The following is a 19,170-nucleotide window of genomic DNA, read 5'->3' on the forward strand; positions in this document are numbered from 1 at the left end:
TGAAGCTTAGCATGTAGTTTAAGTGTAAGTGAGGGAGATACAGTCAGGTTAGTATTATAAAACAGCAGAGAGGGGCTCATACATTTGCATGCCACACAGTGTTAAGTGCTATGGTTGTGGACGAGGACTAGACAAAAATGTAGCAGATGTCATGTTCTTGTGGAATGTGTCCTGTGCTAGTAATGTTAAAGGCTTTAGACTGAACATTCAGACATGCTGAATATGGATTCTCTTGGTAGGACTGTCTGATTTTTTGTCAATTTGTTTTAGATTTTAAAGGGCTACCTGCTTTTTTTCTAATATGGAAACAAATGTTGTCTTTTTAGTAGTTGTAATGTTTCATCAATGAAAAATTAATAAACCCTTTCAAACTACGTCTGAGATTTATGTTGCATATTTCATACATCTTGTGTGTCTGATATCCTACTCTTAAGTGCTCGTGTGATATTTGAAGCTCTGTGGCGACATCAACTGGTGAGAGATCACAAAACATCACATGACTGCAGTCTGCAGGCCCTATTCTATAAAATATCACAATACTACCTACCTTTCTATACTTACCTCTAGGGCTGCCGCTAACGGCTATTTTTACATCGATTCATCTATTGACTAATTTATCGATTAATCTATTGACTAATTTATCACAATAATTTTCAACATTTTTACTTAAAAACATTTAATTTAACTTGCAACGTTGGCCTTCAGTAGTGTACTATAAAAAAGTATTAATGTAACAAGCCCTTGAAACAGTAAAAAACTGTAAAAGGAATTGAATAATATGGCAGAACTTACTATTCATTGTTTTATCATTGTTTTGGGGTTAAAACACCCTAAAAACTCACTTGGCCGGCATGTTCCTGGCCTGCCCTGCCTCACACAGAATATTAGGTCCGGCCCTTTAAGAGCTGCACGGACCAAATTCATTGTAACAACCGATTCCTCATTCAACTGTGTATACGTTCACTAAAGACATATCCCATCCGACTGCGTTAACCCGAATACTCGCCAGGACGTGTATTTTTTTACATATTTTTTACCATTCAAACCCAATAATCTGCGAAACTGCCGTCGTGATCTGTCTGAGTGAAAGGCGTGTGATCGGCTGTGCGCGCTTCAGGTCAGAATCCGGCAGCGCGGGCGAGCACGTCCCGGCCACGCCGCACTTTTCTGTTGCTTTCTTTTTCCTGTTCTGCTTCCATTGTTTAGTGAACGGTGGAAGCAGAGCTCACACACACACGTCCTCACTCCTGCTGTCACACATCGCCGCACATTAAGAGATACTGCTCTTATTAGAGTGCTGTCATTTTTAAAGTACCGGTACTAACACAATTTCACATCGTAGGCTACCCAACTTACCCAGTCGACTAAAAATATTGACGTCGACAATTTCACATCGTAGGCTACCCAACTTACCCAGTCGACTAAAAATATTGACGTCGACGCAGTCGATTGTATCGACCAATCGCGACAGGCCTACTTATCTCATTCGGTTCTAAACTAGTTCAAAGCAATAAGCAGAAAATCGATGCACAGAAAAACTGAGGGGAAAAAAATTATGATATAGTAGACTAGTTTAGAGCAGCGAGCAGGATAGAGAGCGGTGAGCTGATCCAACTGCGCAGCGGCGAGAAGATCAGCGGCGAATCCAGCTGCTTACAGGTGAAGGCAGCTTCAATCTCATAGGTCCAGCAAAGAGATGATATCCGTGTCGCTGAATTAATCGATTCCATTTGCTATGGTGAATCGGCCACTTATATAGCCCTAGACCCCGTCCCCTGTGGCGGGCTCGCTCACCATTGGCTTGCGCGTTCCGTTTTCTTTAACTTTACGAACCAATCAACATGCAGTTCACACTGTGTGATTGTATAAAGGCTTTAGAATCTGAGAAAACTGAGTTTTCCCAATAGCGTCTTCTTATAATAAGACGAACAACGCAGTACTCGTTCCGTATCTAAGGGAACCGAGGTTACGTTAGTAACCGAGTACGTTCATGTCATTCCTAACTAAGTGTGAAGACACAAGAAACGTTTCTGACATTTTAGGCATACAAAAAAGTACGAATGTGCATATTTGAATGTAAATTAATACAAATATTATTTGCAAATAGTTCAAAATTGTTATTCCCAACTAGAATTAGACCTAGAATTTATTTCTGTTCTGTTTTATAGGCTTTATAAAATAAATTGGTCTCCCCCCACCCCCCAATGTTCAAGACGTGGTTACAGCCTTGGTTGATTATAGGCCTACTTGACAATTTAAAGCAGCAACTTACAGTGCACTAACAAATATTTTCTATAAATTAAAAAAATGCATCTGTATAATATAAAATAACAATTACCAAATTAGTTTGAACATACTTTACACCTAAGACCTATGCTGGTAAATATGTGAATGACACAAATAATAAATATTTAATTACAGCGTAAGATAATTAATATGGCAGGCATTCTCCATTTCCATGAAACATTTTCTTTATCATATTAAAAATATTTAATATAACACTTTAACTCTGCACTGGTCCAATATACACATACTGGTAACACTTTAGAATAATGGTTCGTCATTAATAGGTAACTAACCAGGAAGTAAAGCAGGACTAATGATTGTTAGTAAGGACTAAACAATTTATCATTGTTACCTATTAGTTCTTAGTGATGCCAATCCCATTCAGTAATTATTGATTACCTTATAAGGAACTATCTTAGTCTAAATTTGATATTACTTACTGATTAGTTAAGCTTTTTTTCTATATTGGTTAGCCTAGTAGTAGCTGAAGTGTTAATGTACTACTCATTAGTCCTGCATTACTTCCTGCAGTTACCTATTAATGACGGACCATTATTGTGTTACCCACATACTGTATGCTAAAATGACTACAGTAGAATATTATATTTCCGTTTCTTTAATCTGATTGGATAAGTGTGGAGGGAGGGAATGAATGTTTGCTTGTTATTAAGTCAACTTGCAGTGTTTTCTCTTGCGAATTAAAGGTGAGCTGAGTAGCCTATTGAAAGCTGGAACACTCAGTCCTTTTTCAGTCAACATGAAAAATGATTTGTCTAATATTTTCGTTCACATAGAGGGTTTTCTCACTAGTGTGTAGGGAACGGCTAAAAGAAATCCTGGAGTGGATTTGAAGCGATTGATTGATTACAGAACGCCTTGAGCGGAGAAACCCCGCTCAATGCTTATGGTTCCATTAGAACTATTTTCCCTGGCGAGAACTTACTGGAAAGATGTTTGTTTTAAACACAAGTTCAGCAGCATGTGATAGGCTATTGATTAAATGTATAGCCTACATAACCTTAAATAAAATTAATAATTAGAAACCTATTAATAATAGAAAATGTGTCTAACTGTAAGAATAACAGTAAGAAGAATGTTATTAAGTAGCCTAAATAACAGAAAGAATTTGAAATACACTTTATTATTAAGCACAGTTTGTTTTGTATTACTCAATACGTATTAGTATGTACGTAATTAACACGAACGGTGGAGAGTAAAATGCGACCGATGGGATGAGCAGCTATGGAGGTATTTAGTGCGCGGGTGATTTCAGAGCCGCGCTCTCCTGTCACGCCGCCAGTGGTCGTTGCTCCTACTCTCACACTCGCTGCTCTTCATCTCTCTGTCATCGGGAATAGAAAGAAGGGAAGTGCGCTGTTTCTCTCTCCCTGCCCCAGAGCCTCCTCCGGCAGCCCGTCCATCTCAGCGCATCGGCGGTGAGTTTATGGGGAGAGTGGCCGCTCCCTACAGCGGCCCCGGCAGGATCGTGTCCTTTCTCACCGCAGTTCCTTGCTTATCCTGCAAACAGCAGCAGCGGCGGCGGCGACATCATCAATCTGCGGCAGTGGACCGGGGCAGGAGGAGGATGAGCGAGCAGGGAAAGAGTGGCGCGTCCACGCCAGCGAGTGGGACACCAGCCCCGGGCTCGGACACCTACAAAGGCTGGCTCTTTAAATGGACTAACTACATTAAAGGTTACCAGCGCAGATGGTTCGTGCTCAGCAATGGACTGCTGTCATATTACAGGTAATGATAACCGTATGAACGCATGGTCTTGTTTATTATGCACCTGTGTTAGAGTCATTATTACGAGAATGCAATATTGGCACATATTTTGACTATACTGGGTTTTGTTAGTATTCTTTTTTGTGACCGACCAGTGTAGGGAGCTGTCATGTCAAGGCAGGTCATGAGAGCTGTCAAACACACATGCGGACAATCAACGCACTTCATGTGTGGATATGCTAGTCCATCCCTCAAAACCCTCGCCTCTTTTTGCCACCATGTGTTTCTTTTAAAACAGGTCCTCAAATGTCATTATGAGCGGATAATCGCTTGTCTCCCTCATTAAATGATAGCAGTACGCTGTGTTTTTATTAGCGCGTCAGCTAGCGCTCATGCTAACGTCAACTGATATTCTTTACAGCGATGTTCTGTGACGCTTATGAGAGTCGTTGCACTGTAATATCTGACAACCGACTTTTACGTCTGTATGTGGGCGTGTCTTATAAATTTCGGTCTAGTCATATTTCTGGCTTGTTTTTATGGTAAACTCATGGCCACCAGTAATTTATTATGGTCCGTATTCAGCTTCTGGTCAGCTACAGATGTGTTAGCCAGTGTTAGCTTTTAGCCAGCGTACACACAACAATCCAGAACATCCAAACATTTACCATGGTAACCAGTTTCCCTTTAACAATAACAGAAAAACAAGACTGTAATTTAGTCAAAAGTTACTTACTTAGTGTAAGGAAGAATCTAAAAGGTCGTTTTTCGAGGATCACATAATAAATATATATATTGTCTGTAGTAAATATTTAATACATATAATTCCTGTAGTAAAACTATGGTTGCGAGAAACCTCATTTAGGTCATTGTGTTGTTTTTTTGTAGCATCATCTCGAATGACAGAGGCTGAATATCTGATGATGTGAAGCTATGCAGTGATACAGTTTCTCTTTAAAATTTAAACCTCCCTCACATGTGTCACCTGTGAACTCGGCCAGTAACACCTGTTGTTTAAGAGGCTCTTGAGCCAGCAGTGGTATCTTGTTTCATCTCTCCCTTTGTGTCAGGAAGACAGGAGGATCACATGAGTTAACTGTCACAAAACCTAAGTACTACGGTCTTTTAATTGCTTCATTACCACAGCTAGGTCTGTCCCATAAGAGAAGCATTTAATGATTTAGTCGAGCCGAAATGTTGCTCATTGAAATAAGTAAGTGTAAGTGATTGCTCATTTTGTGTCTTGGATGACGATATGCAATGCATACAGGAAAATGTTATCTGTTCCCTGAGCTATAACGATTATGATTGTCATTCAATGTCCTCTTAGTCATTCTGCAGTTTCTGAAACAGTGGCATTGAGATTATTGACCTTTCTAGCAGTCTTTATTGCCCCGTGGCGTGTTGAAAATATTAGGAAATAGACCTCCTGCAAAGATGTATGGAAAAAAAACTGTACCGCGTCTTATCACAACTACTGCAGTCCTTGCATTTACAAGAACCTGTTTGTTTATTCTAGAACGTGTTCGTGTTAGCTTGACCAGCCTGAAGTTTTTTTTTAGGCTGATTTAAGGTAAAGGAACAGAATGTATGATAACGTTGTTGACATTTTTTTATTGCTTATTTGCAATGCATTTTAAAATATCAGTTGTAGCATTATTTGAGAAATAATCATAGAACATATACCTTCAAGTGCAACTGGGAAACCTCAGGGTTGGGCTTTCTTTATTTTGACATGTCATGCATTCACGTCTGAAACATAACATGGAAGTAAAGAAATATATTGTGAAGAATAAACTTAAATATCTACATTCGAATTCCAAATGATGCCAATTATTCATTTCTATCACTTCTTTGTTCATGGTATCAAACAACTAAATGTGAGGCAAAGTGAGTGAATTTTTTCATGTTTTGTGACTTATTTTCATTTTATGGTGAACTTTCCCTTTAACACCATGCGCTACAGACTTTATTTCCTCTCACTGATCTTTATATATATATATATAAGTTTCTGTGTGAACTCAGTGTTTTCTGAGTTTCCCAGGTGCACTTGAAGGCAGCTTAAAGGACTTTTTTAATTCAGTCTTCAAAATTATACCTACCAGTTTAACCACCAATACAGCAAGGCACAATGAATTCCTCCAGGAAGTGTTTGAGAGCCTTTGTGTTGTCAGAACTGTATTGTTATCAGATGGTCGTGAGGGTCATCGTGATAGCGTCATGGAGCAGGTCTCTAGTCAAGCGGCTAATGAAATAAGGGCAAAGGCTCTTGTAAGAGCACTGAAGCAATGCCCATCAATCCGTATCTCTCCTGGGCAGCCCCTGTGAGCCTACTAACTCTTCACACAGTGGGCCACAGGGTTTCCACCCGTCCTGGAGAGTCTGAAGGGAAGGCGACACTGCTGACTGTGAAAGAGAAGAAGCGTGGCTCTTGGTGCTCTCCTCTATTAATAGTCTATTATGGTGGAAGGTGATTGCAGTGGTGTAAAGCTAGATCCGCTGTCATCGGAGAGCTCTGGCAACCGTGCGCACGTAGCCAACACAATGAAGTGTCTGGATAACGTGCTGCCCTACACTGTAAACCCTAATAAGTTGAGACTACTCAAATGAATTGAGGAAAGTGATTCCCTCAATTCATTTGAGTAATGGGGAAACTGACAACTCAGTTTAATTGAGTTGACCTAATGTGGTCTCTTCATTGAATTAACTTAAATGTTTAAGTACAGGTAACTCAAACGTTTAAGTGAAGATAACTTAAATGTTTAAGTGAAGATAACTCAAATGTTTAAGTACAGGTAACTCAAACGTTTAAGTGAAGATAACTTAAATGTTTAAGTGAAGATAACTTAAATGTTTAAGTACAGATAACTTAAATGTTTAAGTACAGATAACTTAAATGTTTAAGTACAGATAACTTAAATGTTTAAGTACAGATAACTTAAAAGGCAAACAGACTAAACTCAAATGATTTGAGGAAAGGGATTCCCTCAGTTCATTTGAGTAATGGGGAATTGATCATTAAATCACTAAAACAAGTATTGTTTTTCACAAAAACCACTTTATTAGGTTTATACTACATATAATTAATGGTAGCATTGCTCATAACAGTAAGCTTTTAAGTCATTGTTAAGACAAACAAAACCATAAGCTAGTAATTTTTAACAGGAAGCTCATTTTCAAAAGACAAAAAAAAAATCATAAGCTCATTTTTAACAGTAAAAGCTCACATTTTAAAAAGACAAAATCATAAGCTAATTTTTAACAATAAAAACTCATTTTTAACAGTAAAAGCTCATTTTAAAAAGACAAACAAAATCACAAGCTCATTTTTAACAGTAAAAGCTCACATTTTAAACAGTAGTCTTCTAGTTATTAACAGTAAGCTCACATTTTAAACAGACTAACAAAATCGTAAGCTCACAATTTTTATAGTAAGCTTTAATTTTTAATAGGAAGTTCACATTAAAAAAAAAGAAAAACATAAGTTATTTTTAAAAGTAAGATCACACTTTTAAGACACATGAACAACAAAACAGTAAGCTCATTTTAAACAGTAAGCTCACATTAAGTCATATTTTTAAAAGACACATGAACAACAAAACTGTAAACTATGTGCCAGTTCCTTGAAATGTGTCAATACCATGGTAATAATCTGGTACTGCCACAGTGTTTTGTAAGGGAAGTTTGTGATCATTTTACAGAATCTTGAGACAAAAAAAAGGCGTTGATCCTGTGGTGGTTAAAGTCTTACTTGCTTCTTACCGGACAGGAAAAGCACAAAACAGAAAGGCCAGTTAGACCTCAATGGTGTATCTTAACAGCATAAAAAAAAAGAGTTTTGAAAATGCATGTGCTGATCCTGTTTCTCCTTTTTAACCAAACAGCTGATTAGCCAAGGATTGTATTTTAGGCTGCAGGTCTTTCTGCCCCATGGAAAGGACAATGCGTTGAATGAATTCAAATGTGTACTTCAGCGACTTTGGGTAATTCAAGTGTAATGCATAAATTAGTCCAAACAGAAGGCACATTGATTCAGGAAGGTTGTGTAGATTGTCCATCACCACTTTTCCCTCAATTACGATCCCAAATGAGGAGGGAGACAAATGCAGAGAGTTGAGGGGCTGAAGAGTCATCCCATCCTCAACTATTACAATCCCCACTGGCATGTCAAGATTCACGCAGCGATCATCGGACATCTAGTGTAGATGAATAAAACTAATTAATTAATAAAACATTAATTCTCATGCATGCAAGATTATGTACAGTACTGTGCAAAAGTCTTAGGCATGTTAGTATTTTCACCCCCAAAAATGGTTTTAAGCCAGTTATTTATAACTTTTATAATAGTGTGTCAGTAGGTTATATCCGTTTACATTTTCAAACATTAATTTAGCCATTATTTGTAATAATCCATTCCATTGAGATTTTTGTATGCAGAAGGAGTCTGACAACAGAGCTATGATCCACATGGAGATCTGATCTCACCATCATCGAGTCCGTCTGGGATTACATGAAGAAACAGAAAAAACTGAGACTAAATCCAGAAGAACTGTGGCAGTGTCTCCAAGACGCTTGAAGAAACCTTCCTGCAAAGCTACAGTACTTAGACACTTGTGTAAAAATGCTGTAAAGTCAGGAAACTTTCAAAAATAATGTCATAAGTAGACTGTTAATTTTTGATCAATTAACTTCTATTAACTAAATCAAATCAGTGTTTGTGTGACCACCCTTTGCGTTGAAAACAGCTTTTGTTTTGGGACACTTGCTCATAGTTTTTCAGGGAGCTTTGCAGGAAGGTCTTGGAGTCTTGGAGACACTGCCACAGTTCTTCTGGATTTAGTCTCAGTTTTTTCTGTTTCTTCATGTAATCCCAGACGGACTCGATGATGGGGAGATCAGATCTCTGTGTGGATCATAACTCTTTTGTCAGACTTCTTCTGCATACAAAAATCTCACTGGAATGGATTACTACAATTAATGGCAAAATTAATGTTTGAAAATGTAAACTGATATAACCTACTGACACACTATTATAAAAGTTATAAATAACTGGCTTAAAACCATTTTGGGGGTGAAAATACTAACGTGCCTAAGACTTTTGCACAGTACTGTACATTTCAAATGGTGCAACTTCAACTTAAGGGTTAGTTCACCCCAAAATGAGAATTCTGTCATTTATTACTCACCCGTATGTCGTTCCATATCCACCTTTGTTCACCCAAAAATCTAATACTGTATACATTTCTTTGTATTGCAAAGGAAGATATTTAGAAAAAAGTTTGTAACCAGGCCGCTTTGGGCCACCACTAACTTCTATAGTATTTTTTTTCCTATTATGGAAGTCAGTGGTGGCCCAAAGCGGCCTGGTTACAAACTTTTTTCTAAATATCTTTGCATTCAGCAGTACAAAGAAATGTATACAGTATCAGATTTTTGGGTGAACTATCTGTTTAATTATGTCTTTCTTGCCTTTATAGACAAGGAAGTGATAGTAGTGTTGGATCGATTTGGAGGGACGAAAACCTCTTGGATTTCATTAAAAATATATTTTTGTGTTCCAAAGATGAACAAAGGTCTTATGGGTGTGGAACGACATGAGGGTGAGTAATTAATGACATAATTCTCATTTTTGGGTTAACTAACCCTTTAGATTAAAATTGATACAGTGAGTGTGAATGATAGAGAGTGTGAAGGTGTATGTGTGAGACAGTGTGAATGTCTTTTGAACATTATTTTCTACTTGGAACACTTACCAAACATGTCTTAAAGAAAGCAGGGGAGTCATCTCCAAACACGAGAGGTAGTCCTTGAAGCACTAAAGTTCGGACCTCAGTTGGCTCTGACAACTTGAGTGGAATTTATAAAACAATTTTATTACATCCAACCACTTGTTATTAATCATACATACATACATACATACATATTCCTAACAGCATTCAAATAGTTGAGCACAACAGATCAACTATGAAGTCTGTATAGCAGATTATACAGGTTTAAAGGGTTAGTTCCCACAAAAATGAAAATAATGTAATTTATTCGTCACCCTCATGCAGTTCCAAACCCGCAAGACCTCCGTTGTTCTTCGGAACACAAAAAAATTAAGATATATATTTAAATCAGTTCATGTGAGTACAGTGATTCAATATTAATATTATAAAGTGACGAGAATATTTTGAGTACGACAAAAAATAAAATAAATAACAACATATATAGTGATGGTCGATTTCAAAACACTGATTCATAACGCTCCGAAGCTTCATGAAGCAGTGTTTTGAAATCGGTTATCACTAATATGTCATTATTTATTTTATTTTTTGTCGCACCAAAAATATTCTTGTCACTTTATAATATTAATATTGAACCACTGTACTCACATGAACTGGTTTAAATATGGTTTTAGTACATTAATGGATCTTGAGAGAGGAAATGTCATTGCTGACTATGCAGGCCTCACTGAGCCTTCGGATTTCAACACAAATATCTTAATTTCTTGTGTTCCGAAGATGAACAGAGGTCTTACGGGTGTGGAACGGCATGAGGGTGAGGAATAAATGACAATTTTCATTTTTGGGTGAACTAACCCTTTGATAAATGTACTTTATTGTAATACATTTATATATCTATGATATTTGGATTTTTAACAAACCTTTGTTTGCTTCAGAAGGTTCATCAAGAGCTGACCAGCAACTCCCTTTTTGGCTCTGAAAATGTCCAAGAGGCATGTACTATGTCGATCAAGGGTCTCGTAAAATTCCTTTTTCAGGTTTTTACCAGCAATCCTGTTAAACTCCATGTAGATCTGGAAAGAAAAATCATTTCAAAATAATATTAGATTCATCCCAGTCAAAAATGTGTTGACCTAAAATGAAAATTCACATTATATAGTCAAAGGGATAGTTCACCCAAAAATAAAATTTTGCTGTTGATTTACGGTCACATCATCCAAGATGTAGGTGATTTTTTTTATTTATTTAGTATGACACTAAAGTTTTTGTATTTTTTTAAATGAAACTGTGGTCTTCAGTAATCAATATAAATGCAAGTCAATGGTAACCATCCCTTTAAGAATAAAAAAAAAACATACAGCAAAACAATTAGTATTTACAACATTGTTACCTTTAATCCACAGCCTCTGCAAACGCATTCACAACAGTCTAAAGCACTATGTTAATGATATATCAAACGTTGGGAATCTGTGAAAAGTCAATGTTCCCTATTTGATATCATGCACACAAACGTAATCTTACTTTTTTATATATATACAGGTTTTATATACATTATTACGATCACACACCAGACTGTTTTGAACGTGATCAGTACTGTTTGCAGAGGCTGTGGATTAAAGGTAATAATGTTGTAAATACTGTTCAGTTTCTTTCATAGACCAATCATTTCATTTCATAAGACACCAATATATCATCAGGAGCCACAAAAATTAATTTTGTTTTGCCTGTATTTTTTTAATCCCAAAGGGATGGTTACCATTGACTAAACATATTTTTTGATGTTGTAATATATACACAATAAAAACAATTCTGAGGATGAGCAAATATTCATTTTTGGGTGAACTACTCTGCAGCATCTACCATTAGGCTACTAACAAATAATATATAATTTCTGGGGTGAGCCTATTTGCTATGGTAACCTAGCAACGTTTGTGTGTGTGTGTGTGTGTGTGTGTGTGTACGCGAGGCTTCATTGCAGTTTGGGCAGAAATACATACATTAATTTTCAATAGAACACTGCGGCTTGCATCACTTGCATTGTGGTGCATTTTAGGTGAAGCATCCGTTCGAAAAATCGCGTCACAACATCACGTCCCGGTGTATACAGTGAACGCATGCTGAAATTATTGTTGCGTGGCTACATAAAAGTTTAAGCTTATGTGATGCATTGCTGCGATTGGTCTGACTGGCGCGAGAGAGAGACGAGGGTGCATGTGTGTGTGAAGGGGTTTTCTTTTTTTTAGGCTATACTCTCTTGCAATTGAACTTGAATACGTTTACTACTTTGCTTTCCATTTTTTGCCCTCATAAGGTTTTCAATTCAAGGTTTTTTAAATATTTTCAACTATTAAAGTTGGAATTTTTCCAAAAAAATGCAAAAAGTGAATTTCTTTGTGATTTTAAAATACTTGAAGGAAACGGTTGACTTTCAGCAGTTATTGTCTATGGGCCAGATTTCTGCTTGTTTAACATCAGATAGGCTACAGATAAATTAGCACAGTAGGCCTACATTACATTTATTTGAATGCATTAAAGAGAGAGAGAGAGAGAGATTGTGTGTGTGAATTACTCATGACGTCTATTCATTATGAAGCTGTGGGTTGTACTTCAAAGGTATTCAAATATATGCCTATAACGGTTGAGTTGAGTTTCTAAGCTACTTTAGTGACTTTACTTTAGTCACAGGACAGCATTGACACTGCGTTTCAGCACTGCTCTCCGCGCGCAATCCTCACGTGAAAAGAGGTCTGCCTTCAGGGCGCGCGCGTTGTCAGAGACGCAACGTTGATTTGCGCGCCACTAATAAACCGGGCTTCAGCCATGTTGTGCTGATAATCTGTCTTTTCAGTTCGTACAGGAACTTAGCGCGTATAAAAGCTCCGAACGCATGGTGCATATCATTCATTAATAGCCTAATTCACTCACCACCATATTTATCATGCTGTGTCCGCTGCAGTGAGAGAACTGAGGTGCGCTGAGGGAGCTCTGATTGGGTAACATCTTAAACATGCGCACGAGCGTTGTAGTATTCTGAATTAAAATATGAATAAATAAAATCGCAGCCTTATATTTAGAAATAGCATGTGCTCAAATCGCGATTGTTTTGCGATTGCGATTAATTGCACAGCCCTAGTTTATGTGCATGATCTCAAATAGGGAACATTGACTTTTCATAGATTCCCAACGTTTGATAATCATTAAAGGGATAGTTGACCCAAAAAGGAACATTTGATGTTTATCTGCTTACCACCAGGGCATCCAAGATATAGGTGATTTGTTTCTTAAAGCTACACTGTGTAACTTTTTTAGTTTATTCTTAGCTAAAAACACTTAGTTCTTTCAAAAATATATGTGCTCATTAATGTATATTTACTTCTTTCAAGTAATAAAGTATTCTCGTAAGTTTATAATATGCCATTGAAAATACATACGGGTAAGGGGTTCGAATGGGGGTCGCCATGTTGCCCCTCCATCTTGAAAGTACATTAGCCAAAGAGGGACATACCCGTAAATTCAAGCTTCGCCTTTCGCGTTTTAACACTTGATGGCACCGTGTCGAATGTGAAGAGGGGAATTGCTGGATTGAACTGGAAGCCATGTTAATTTTGGACTAAATCGGCCACCGTAGGAGTTAAAACGAAATCGGAATTGGAAGGAACAGAAACTAATATTTACTGGATGGTCATATACCTTTTCACCGCTAGATGGGGGAAAATATCACACAGTGTAGCTTTAAGTAGAACACAAATGATGATTTTTAACTCAAACCGTTGCAGTCTGTCAGTCGTATAATGCATGTCAATGGTAACACAATCTGTAAGTGTCACAAAAACATGCACTGACCTATTGAAGCCATGAATGACTTAAGACACAAAACGATCGGTTTGTGCGAAAAACCGAACAGTATTTATATAATTTTTTACCTCTAATACACCACTATGTCCAACTGTCTTGCGCACGGCATCCGGCATAGGCCTTCCCTATTAAACTTACGGAACAAACGCGGCGCCACTTCCATTTTTTTCATAAGTAGAATCGGGAATGGTAGGACAGAGCGTAAGCTTTTTGAATACGGAAAGTGGACGCACATGCAAGGCGATCATTTGTGTTTATAAAGCATATACATTTGTATTTTATTTTATTTTATTGATAAGACCCTTAGTCCTTGCCTGGTATCGTTTAAAGCCCTTTGAAGCTGCACTGAAACTGTAATTTTGACCTTCAACCATTTGGAGAGAGCATGAAGTCCACTATATAGAGAATAATCCTGGAATTCTCATCAAAAACCTCAATTACTTTTCGAACGAAGAAAGAAAGACATTAACTTCTTGGCATTACATGCAGGTGAGTGAATCATCAGGAAATTTTTTAATTATCAGGACTAATCCTTTAAACTACGCCTGAGTGCATACACACATCATGCACCGGATGCCTGGCGTAAGGCAGTTGGACAAAGTTGTTTATTAGAGGCAAGCAATTATACAAATACTGTTCAGTTTCTTGCACAAACCAATCGTTTCGTGTCTTAAGTCATCAATGTGTCGTCACGAGACGCAGGGTTTAATTTGGATTTGTCAGTGCAAGTTTTTTTTCCTCTCATAGATTGTTACCATTTACATGCATTATACGACTGACAGACGGCAACGGTTTGAGTTAAAAATCTTAATTTGTGTTCTACTGAAGAAACAAAATCACCTACATCTTGAATGCCCTGGGGGTAAGCAGATAAACATCTGGGTGAACTATCCCTTCAAGACAGTGCTTCAGACTGTTGTGAATGCCTTCAAGACAGTTTCCAGAGGCTGTGGATTAAAGGTAACAATATTGTAAGTTCGGTTCTGTTTCTTGCATAGACCAATCGTTTTGCTTCAAAACATCCCAATGTATTGTCAGGAGCCACGATTATTTATTGCGTTTTGATTGTATGTTGTTGTTTTTTTGACTCTCGAAGGGATGGTTACCATTGACTTGCGTTATATGAACCTGTTATATATCACCCAAGACAACAGTTTCAGCTAAAAACTTCTTTATTTAATGTGATCTGAGAATGAGAAAGGTTGTACTTACACTAGGCACAGTTGCCTTGAACCGAGAACAAGTGTGATTGTCCCCCCACCCCATTGGCCCGCGGACTCACATTGCACTTAAAGGGTTAGTTCACCCAAAAAGGAAAATTCTGTCATTAATGACGTCCCCTCATGTCATTGGACACCCGTCAGACCTTCATCTTCAGACACAAATGAAGATATTTTAGTTGAAATCCGATGGCTCAGAAAGGCCTCCATTGGCACAATGCACTGTACACTCTCAAGACCCATAAAAGGTACTAAAGACGTTGTTACAAAGTCCATCTCACTACAGTGGTTCTACAATAACTTTATAAAGCGACAACAATAGTTTGTGCGTAATAAAAACCTAAATAACGACTTATATAGTGATGACCGATTTCAAAACGGTATCATGAAGCTTCGAAGCGTTATGAATCAGTGAGTCGATTCATGATTTGGATCACGTGTCAAACTGCTGAAATCACGTGACTTTGGCGATCCAAACCGCTGAATCGACTCACTGATTCATAACGCTTCTTGATGCAGTGTGTTTTGAAATCGGTCATCACTATACAAGTCATTATTTAAGTTCTCTCATCGCTTCATAAAGTTATTGTAGAACCACTGTAGTGAGATTTTGTAACAACATCTTTAGTAGCTTTTATGGGTCTTGAGAGTGTACAGTGCATTGTGCCAATGGACGCCTTTCTGAGCCATCAGATTTCAACTAAAATATCTTAATTTGTGTTCCTAAACTGAACGGAGGTCTTACGGGTGTCGAATGACATGAGGGTAGTAACTAATTAATGACAGAATCTTTTTTTTTGGGTGAACTAACCCTTTAACGTTCTTGCACTCTCTCTAAAATATTGCCAAATAGATTTAGAATTTATGCCGCGTAGCAATTTTCACTTGCATGTATCAGGATTATTACAAATTATGAAGGCCGCTGACGTTAATGGAGGTATTTTGCAGCTTTATTCGCAAACTACAATTCCTGTTCTTCAATAAGGTGAGAACCCAAATACACTTGAATTAACTGTGTTAATTAATTGTACATGAATTGAAAAGTGTATTATCAAAGCAGTAATAAAGTTGTTTGCCATCGTAATATTGCTCGAGCCCAACCAAACCGTGCTCTGGCCCACCTCTTCCAAGTGGGCCGGGGCCAGCTAATCGAACCGTACCCAGGCACTGCGTTTTGGGTTTTATTGTGTTTCGATTCAGTGGTTCGGAGCATTAAAGTCAAGTGATTTTAGTAAACGAGGCTTCATAACGTGGCAAGTGTTTCTAAATTTCAATGGTTCACGTGAATTTGGCAGTATAATTCATGCTCCGAATATTGTTGAATTAAGTTGTTATTTTATTATTTTTGATAAACGACAAGTATTCTCTTTGTTTATAATATTCAGGTTGAACCACCATAGTCACAGTAAACATGTCTTTAGTAGCTTTCTGGGCAATGCAAGTGTTAATTGTCTTGCTGGAGATGCAGGCCTCACTGAGCCATTGGATTTTATGAAAAATATCTTAATTTGTGTTCCGAAGATAAACAAAGGTCTTATGGGTGTGAAACAATCCCATATAATAATTAATGACAATTTTTATTTTTGGGTGAACTAACCCTAACAGATTGTCACTGGGAAAGTGCCCTCAAAGAAACACCTTTATACCTTTTTAACATATTTATAGGTTTATAAAAATACATTAAGCACTTTCTGTACATTCCTGGATGTGTATTCCTATTCTAAGGTACTAATATACACTATTTAGGTGAGGATATAGTGCAAAGGTTTTCCATTCCAGGGTACTGCCCCAAATATGTTACCCTACAGTGAAAATCATATAAATATAAAAGTCTACAAATCGCTCACAGGGACATACACACAGCTCTGATAATGTTAACTTTTTTATTTTATTTTAAAAAGTAGAAAAATCCATAGAGACAATTGAATACATTTAATAAAATCTATTAAAAAAACAACTAATGTTATGCACCAGGGACACGTTACATCAACAGAACTAATAATTAAAAATATAGGCTTATTTCTGTAAATGTGTCACAATTTCGTTAATTTTAGCCTCGCATTGTTCCCCTCTTTAGGCGGGAAATGGTCAGCAGTTTTTAAGTCAACATGACTGGCCAAATTATTTAAAAGATAACGTCAGTAAATCACATAGTAACCCAATTTTTCACCAAAAGATTTCACAAAACAACGTACACAAGGGGAAATTTCAGGGAGCCTGGGAGTAAATTAACTCGAATTTAGAGCCACAATAGTATGTTTATTGTAAATTAGCAACGTCTGTGAAACATTGGCTTAGTTTGCCGGTTGGCCGACTGCTCCGAAGTTATCACAGAAACTTGATATTAACTTAAACGCATTTATACCTTGTCCATCCGTATAAAATATGTTTTTTACAGACAATAAACCAAAATGTACAGGCGTGTTACACATTAACTTACCAGTGTAATCCATTGGCCTTTATCATCGACTCTCTCTCCCTCCTCTCCTGCCTCATGATCCGTCTTGCCTGCTAGTGCCGCTGGGGGAGGAAAACAAAACATACAGCGGGAAATTCAAATGTTCGTATAGAAAGTTAGAAACTCAAGTGCGTTTATAACTAGAAATACTCTACAAAAAATAACATTAAACATTTTAAAGGCTACCAAGCAAAATGTACACGTATATTTTACCAGTAACCTACCTACCAGCGTAACGTTGCGAGTCTTTCACTACGAATCTCTTCCCGCCTGCTTTACAGCCAATGTACGTTACTTGTGTCGCTGTCGGAGTAAAACGGGAAAATAATAATAACATTCGAATAAAACGTGTAAAGCCAATAAGACAAACTTATATGATAGTTTAAAATATAAATATCTACTTACCAATTTAACTTTAGTTTTCTTCACTCAATCTCAAGATGGTTCTGCCACTCTGTGTGTCAGCAAATTCAGCAGCACGGAAAAACTTAAATCGACCAATCAGCGCGGTTGTCAAGGCAGAATTTCAAGAACGACCAATCATTTTAAACAGATAGATAGTGCATAATTTAAATAAATTAAAGTTGTGCACTCATAGCACTTAAACTATTAATTAAACAGATTTCTGCTGCCAAATGAGTAAGTTAAACACACCTGTTTAAGTTTGGATGCCAAAACTTGGTATATTAAGTATTGTCAAGTTATTGTAACTTGATATCTTTATTAATGACAACATCTGGGTTTACAGTGTAATGTCTGCCAAATCAACCTGCCAAATACATCGTTATGTAGCCAGAGAGCAACAGTATATGTGTGAATATGTTTAGAGCCAGTGTATGACAACAGTCATTAGATTATGAATGGTTTCTTAATTATTCCTTGGAATGATTGGAAATGTAACAGTTCTAAGGTCTAAAGTCTAGTTAAAGGGGTTGTTCACCCAAAACCTAAATTTGTCATTTACTCACCTTGATTTTGTTTCAAATTTGCAAAAAAAAAAATAATAATAATAATAAAATATTAATATATATATATATATTTTTATGAAAATATCTTGAAGAAAGGAAATAAATGTGTTTTTTAGTAGAGGAGACTTCTGGGCTTTTAATTACAGGACAGGATGGGGAATGATATAGCACAGGATATGATTTAGATAGGAACCTGTATCCCATGTGCACTACATAATAATGCACCATTGCTCAAATACAAGAGATTTATTTATGCCTACGTTTTTATTAGTCCATTAGTGGTCAAAATAGTACAACTCAGGCAAATGTGCTTCATGCTGCATGAGAAATATGGACAATCCCACAGCACTTAAATGCAGAGAGCTGCAGACTCAGACTCTCTGGGTGGCCTCTGTATCAGCAATTTCTTATTTTCAGCTGATACCAGTTTAATCGGCCCCACATGGTCATTTTATAAGAAATCCACATTAAAATATTGGGCAATTCAGCCAATTTTTTATTGATGTAGCACAATCTAATTTCTTAAAATATTTAATTTAATATTTCAGATTCCTTTGGTAAGTTTAAAAAAAAAAATTTATGCTCACACAATTTAATCAAAAATACAATAAGAACACTCTAAAAAAAAAAGGCTCGTAATCATAGGGGAACCTTTTTTAGTGCTATATAGCACCAATTTTGGTGCTTCAGTGGTTCTTCAGCGGTTCTTCAGAGGTGCTCTATAGCACCTTAGTCAAAGAACCGGTGAAGAACCTCTGAAGAACCGCTGAAGAACCTCTGAAGAACCGCTGAAGAACCACTGAAGCACCAAAATTGGTGCTATATAGCACTAAAAAAGGTTCCCCTATGATTACGAACCAAGAACCATTTTTGGTGCAATATAGAACCTTTTTTTTTTTAAAGTGAATAGTAATTTTGTGAAATATTATTAC

At 37.1% G+C, this 19,170-nt stretch overlaps 1 protein-coding gene, 1 long non-coding RNA gene and 1 pseudogene across 4 annotated transcripts in view; 1 reads left to right on the forward strand and 2 right to left on the reverse strand.

The window, feature by feature from the left end:
- LOC307125682 (ankyrin repeat domain-containing protein 34B-like) overlaps nt 1-19,170 on the reverse strand; it is a 407,861-nt pseudogene that overhangs the window by 346,427 nt on the left and 42,264 nt on the right. The window lies entirely within an intron of this gene.
- The window catches only part of osbp2b (oxysterol binding protein 2b), a 145,074-nt gene continuing 129,522 nt past the window's right edge, over nt 3,619-19,170 (forward strand). The window contains exon 1 of one of the 2 annotated variants that reach the window (XM_079815728.1): nt 3,619-4,032. In XM_079815728.1, the coding sequence (XP_079671854.1) occupies nt 3,731-4,032 (302 nt within the window). In that variant the 5' untranslated portion in view covers nt 3,619-3,730. The remainder of the gene's footprint in view (nt 4,033-19,170) is intronic. The other variant, XM_079815729.1, reaches the window with a different exon arrangement.
- Nucleotides 5,044-11,326, reverse strand: LOC307125686. The gene is made up of 3 exons (XR_013816408.1): nt 10,658-11,326; nt 9,765-9,857; nt 5,044-8,207 (listed from the first exon to the last, which is right to left on the reverse strand). It is a non-coding gene; the product is annotated as an uncharacterized lncRNA (long non-coding RNA).

Source organism: Gobio gobio (genome assembly GCF_949357685.1).
Source record: "Gobio gobio genome assembly, chromosome: 4".
In the NCBI taxonomy this organism is placed as follows: Eukaryota; Metazoa; Chordata; class Actinopteri; order Cypriniformes; family Gobionidae; genus Gobio; species Gobio gobio.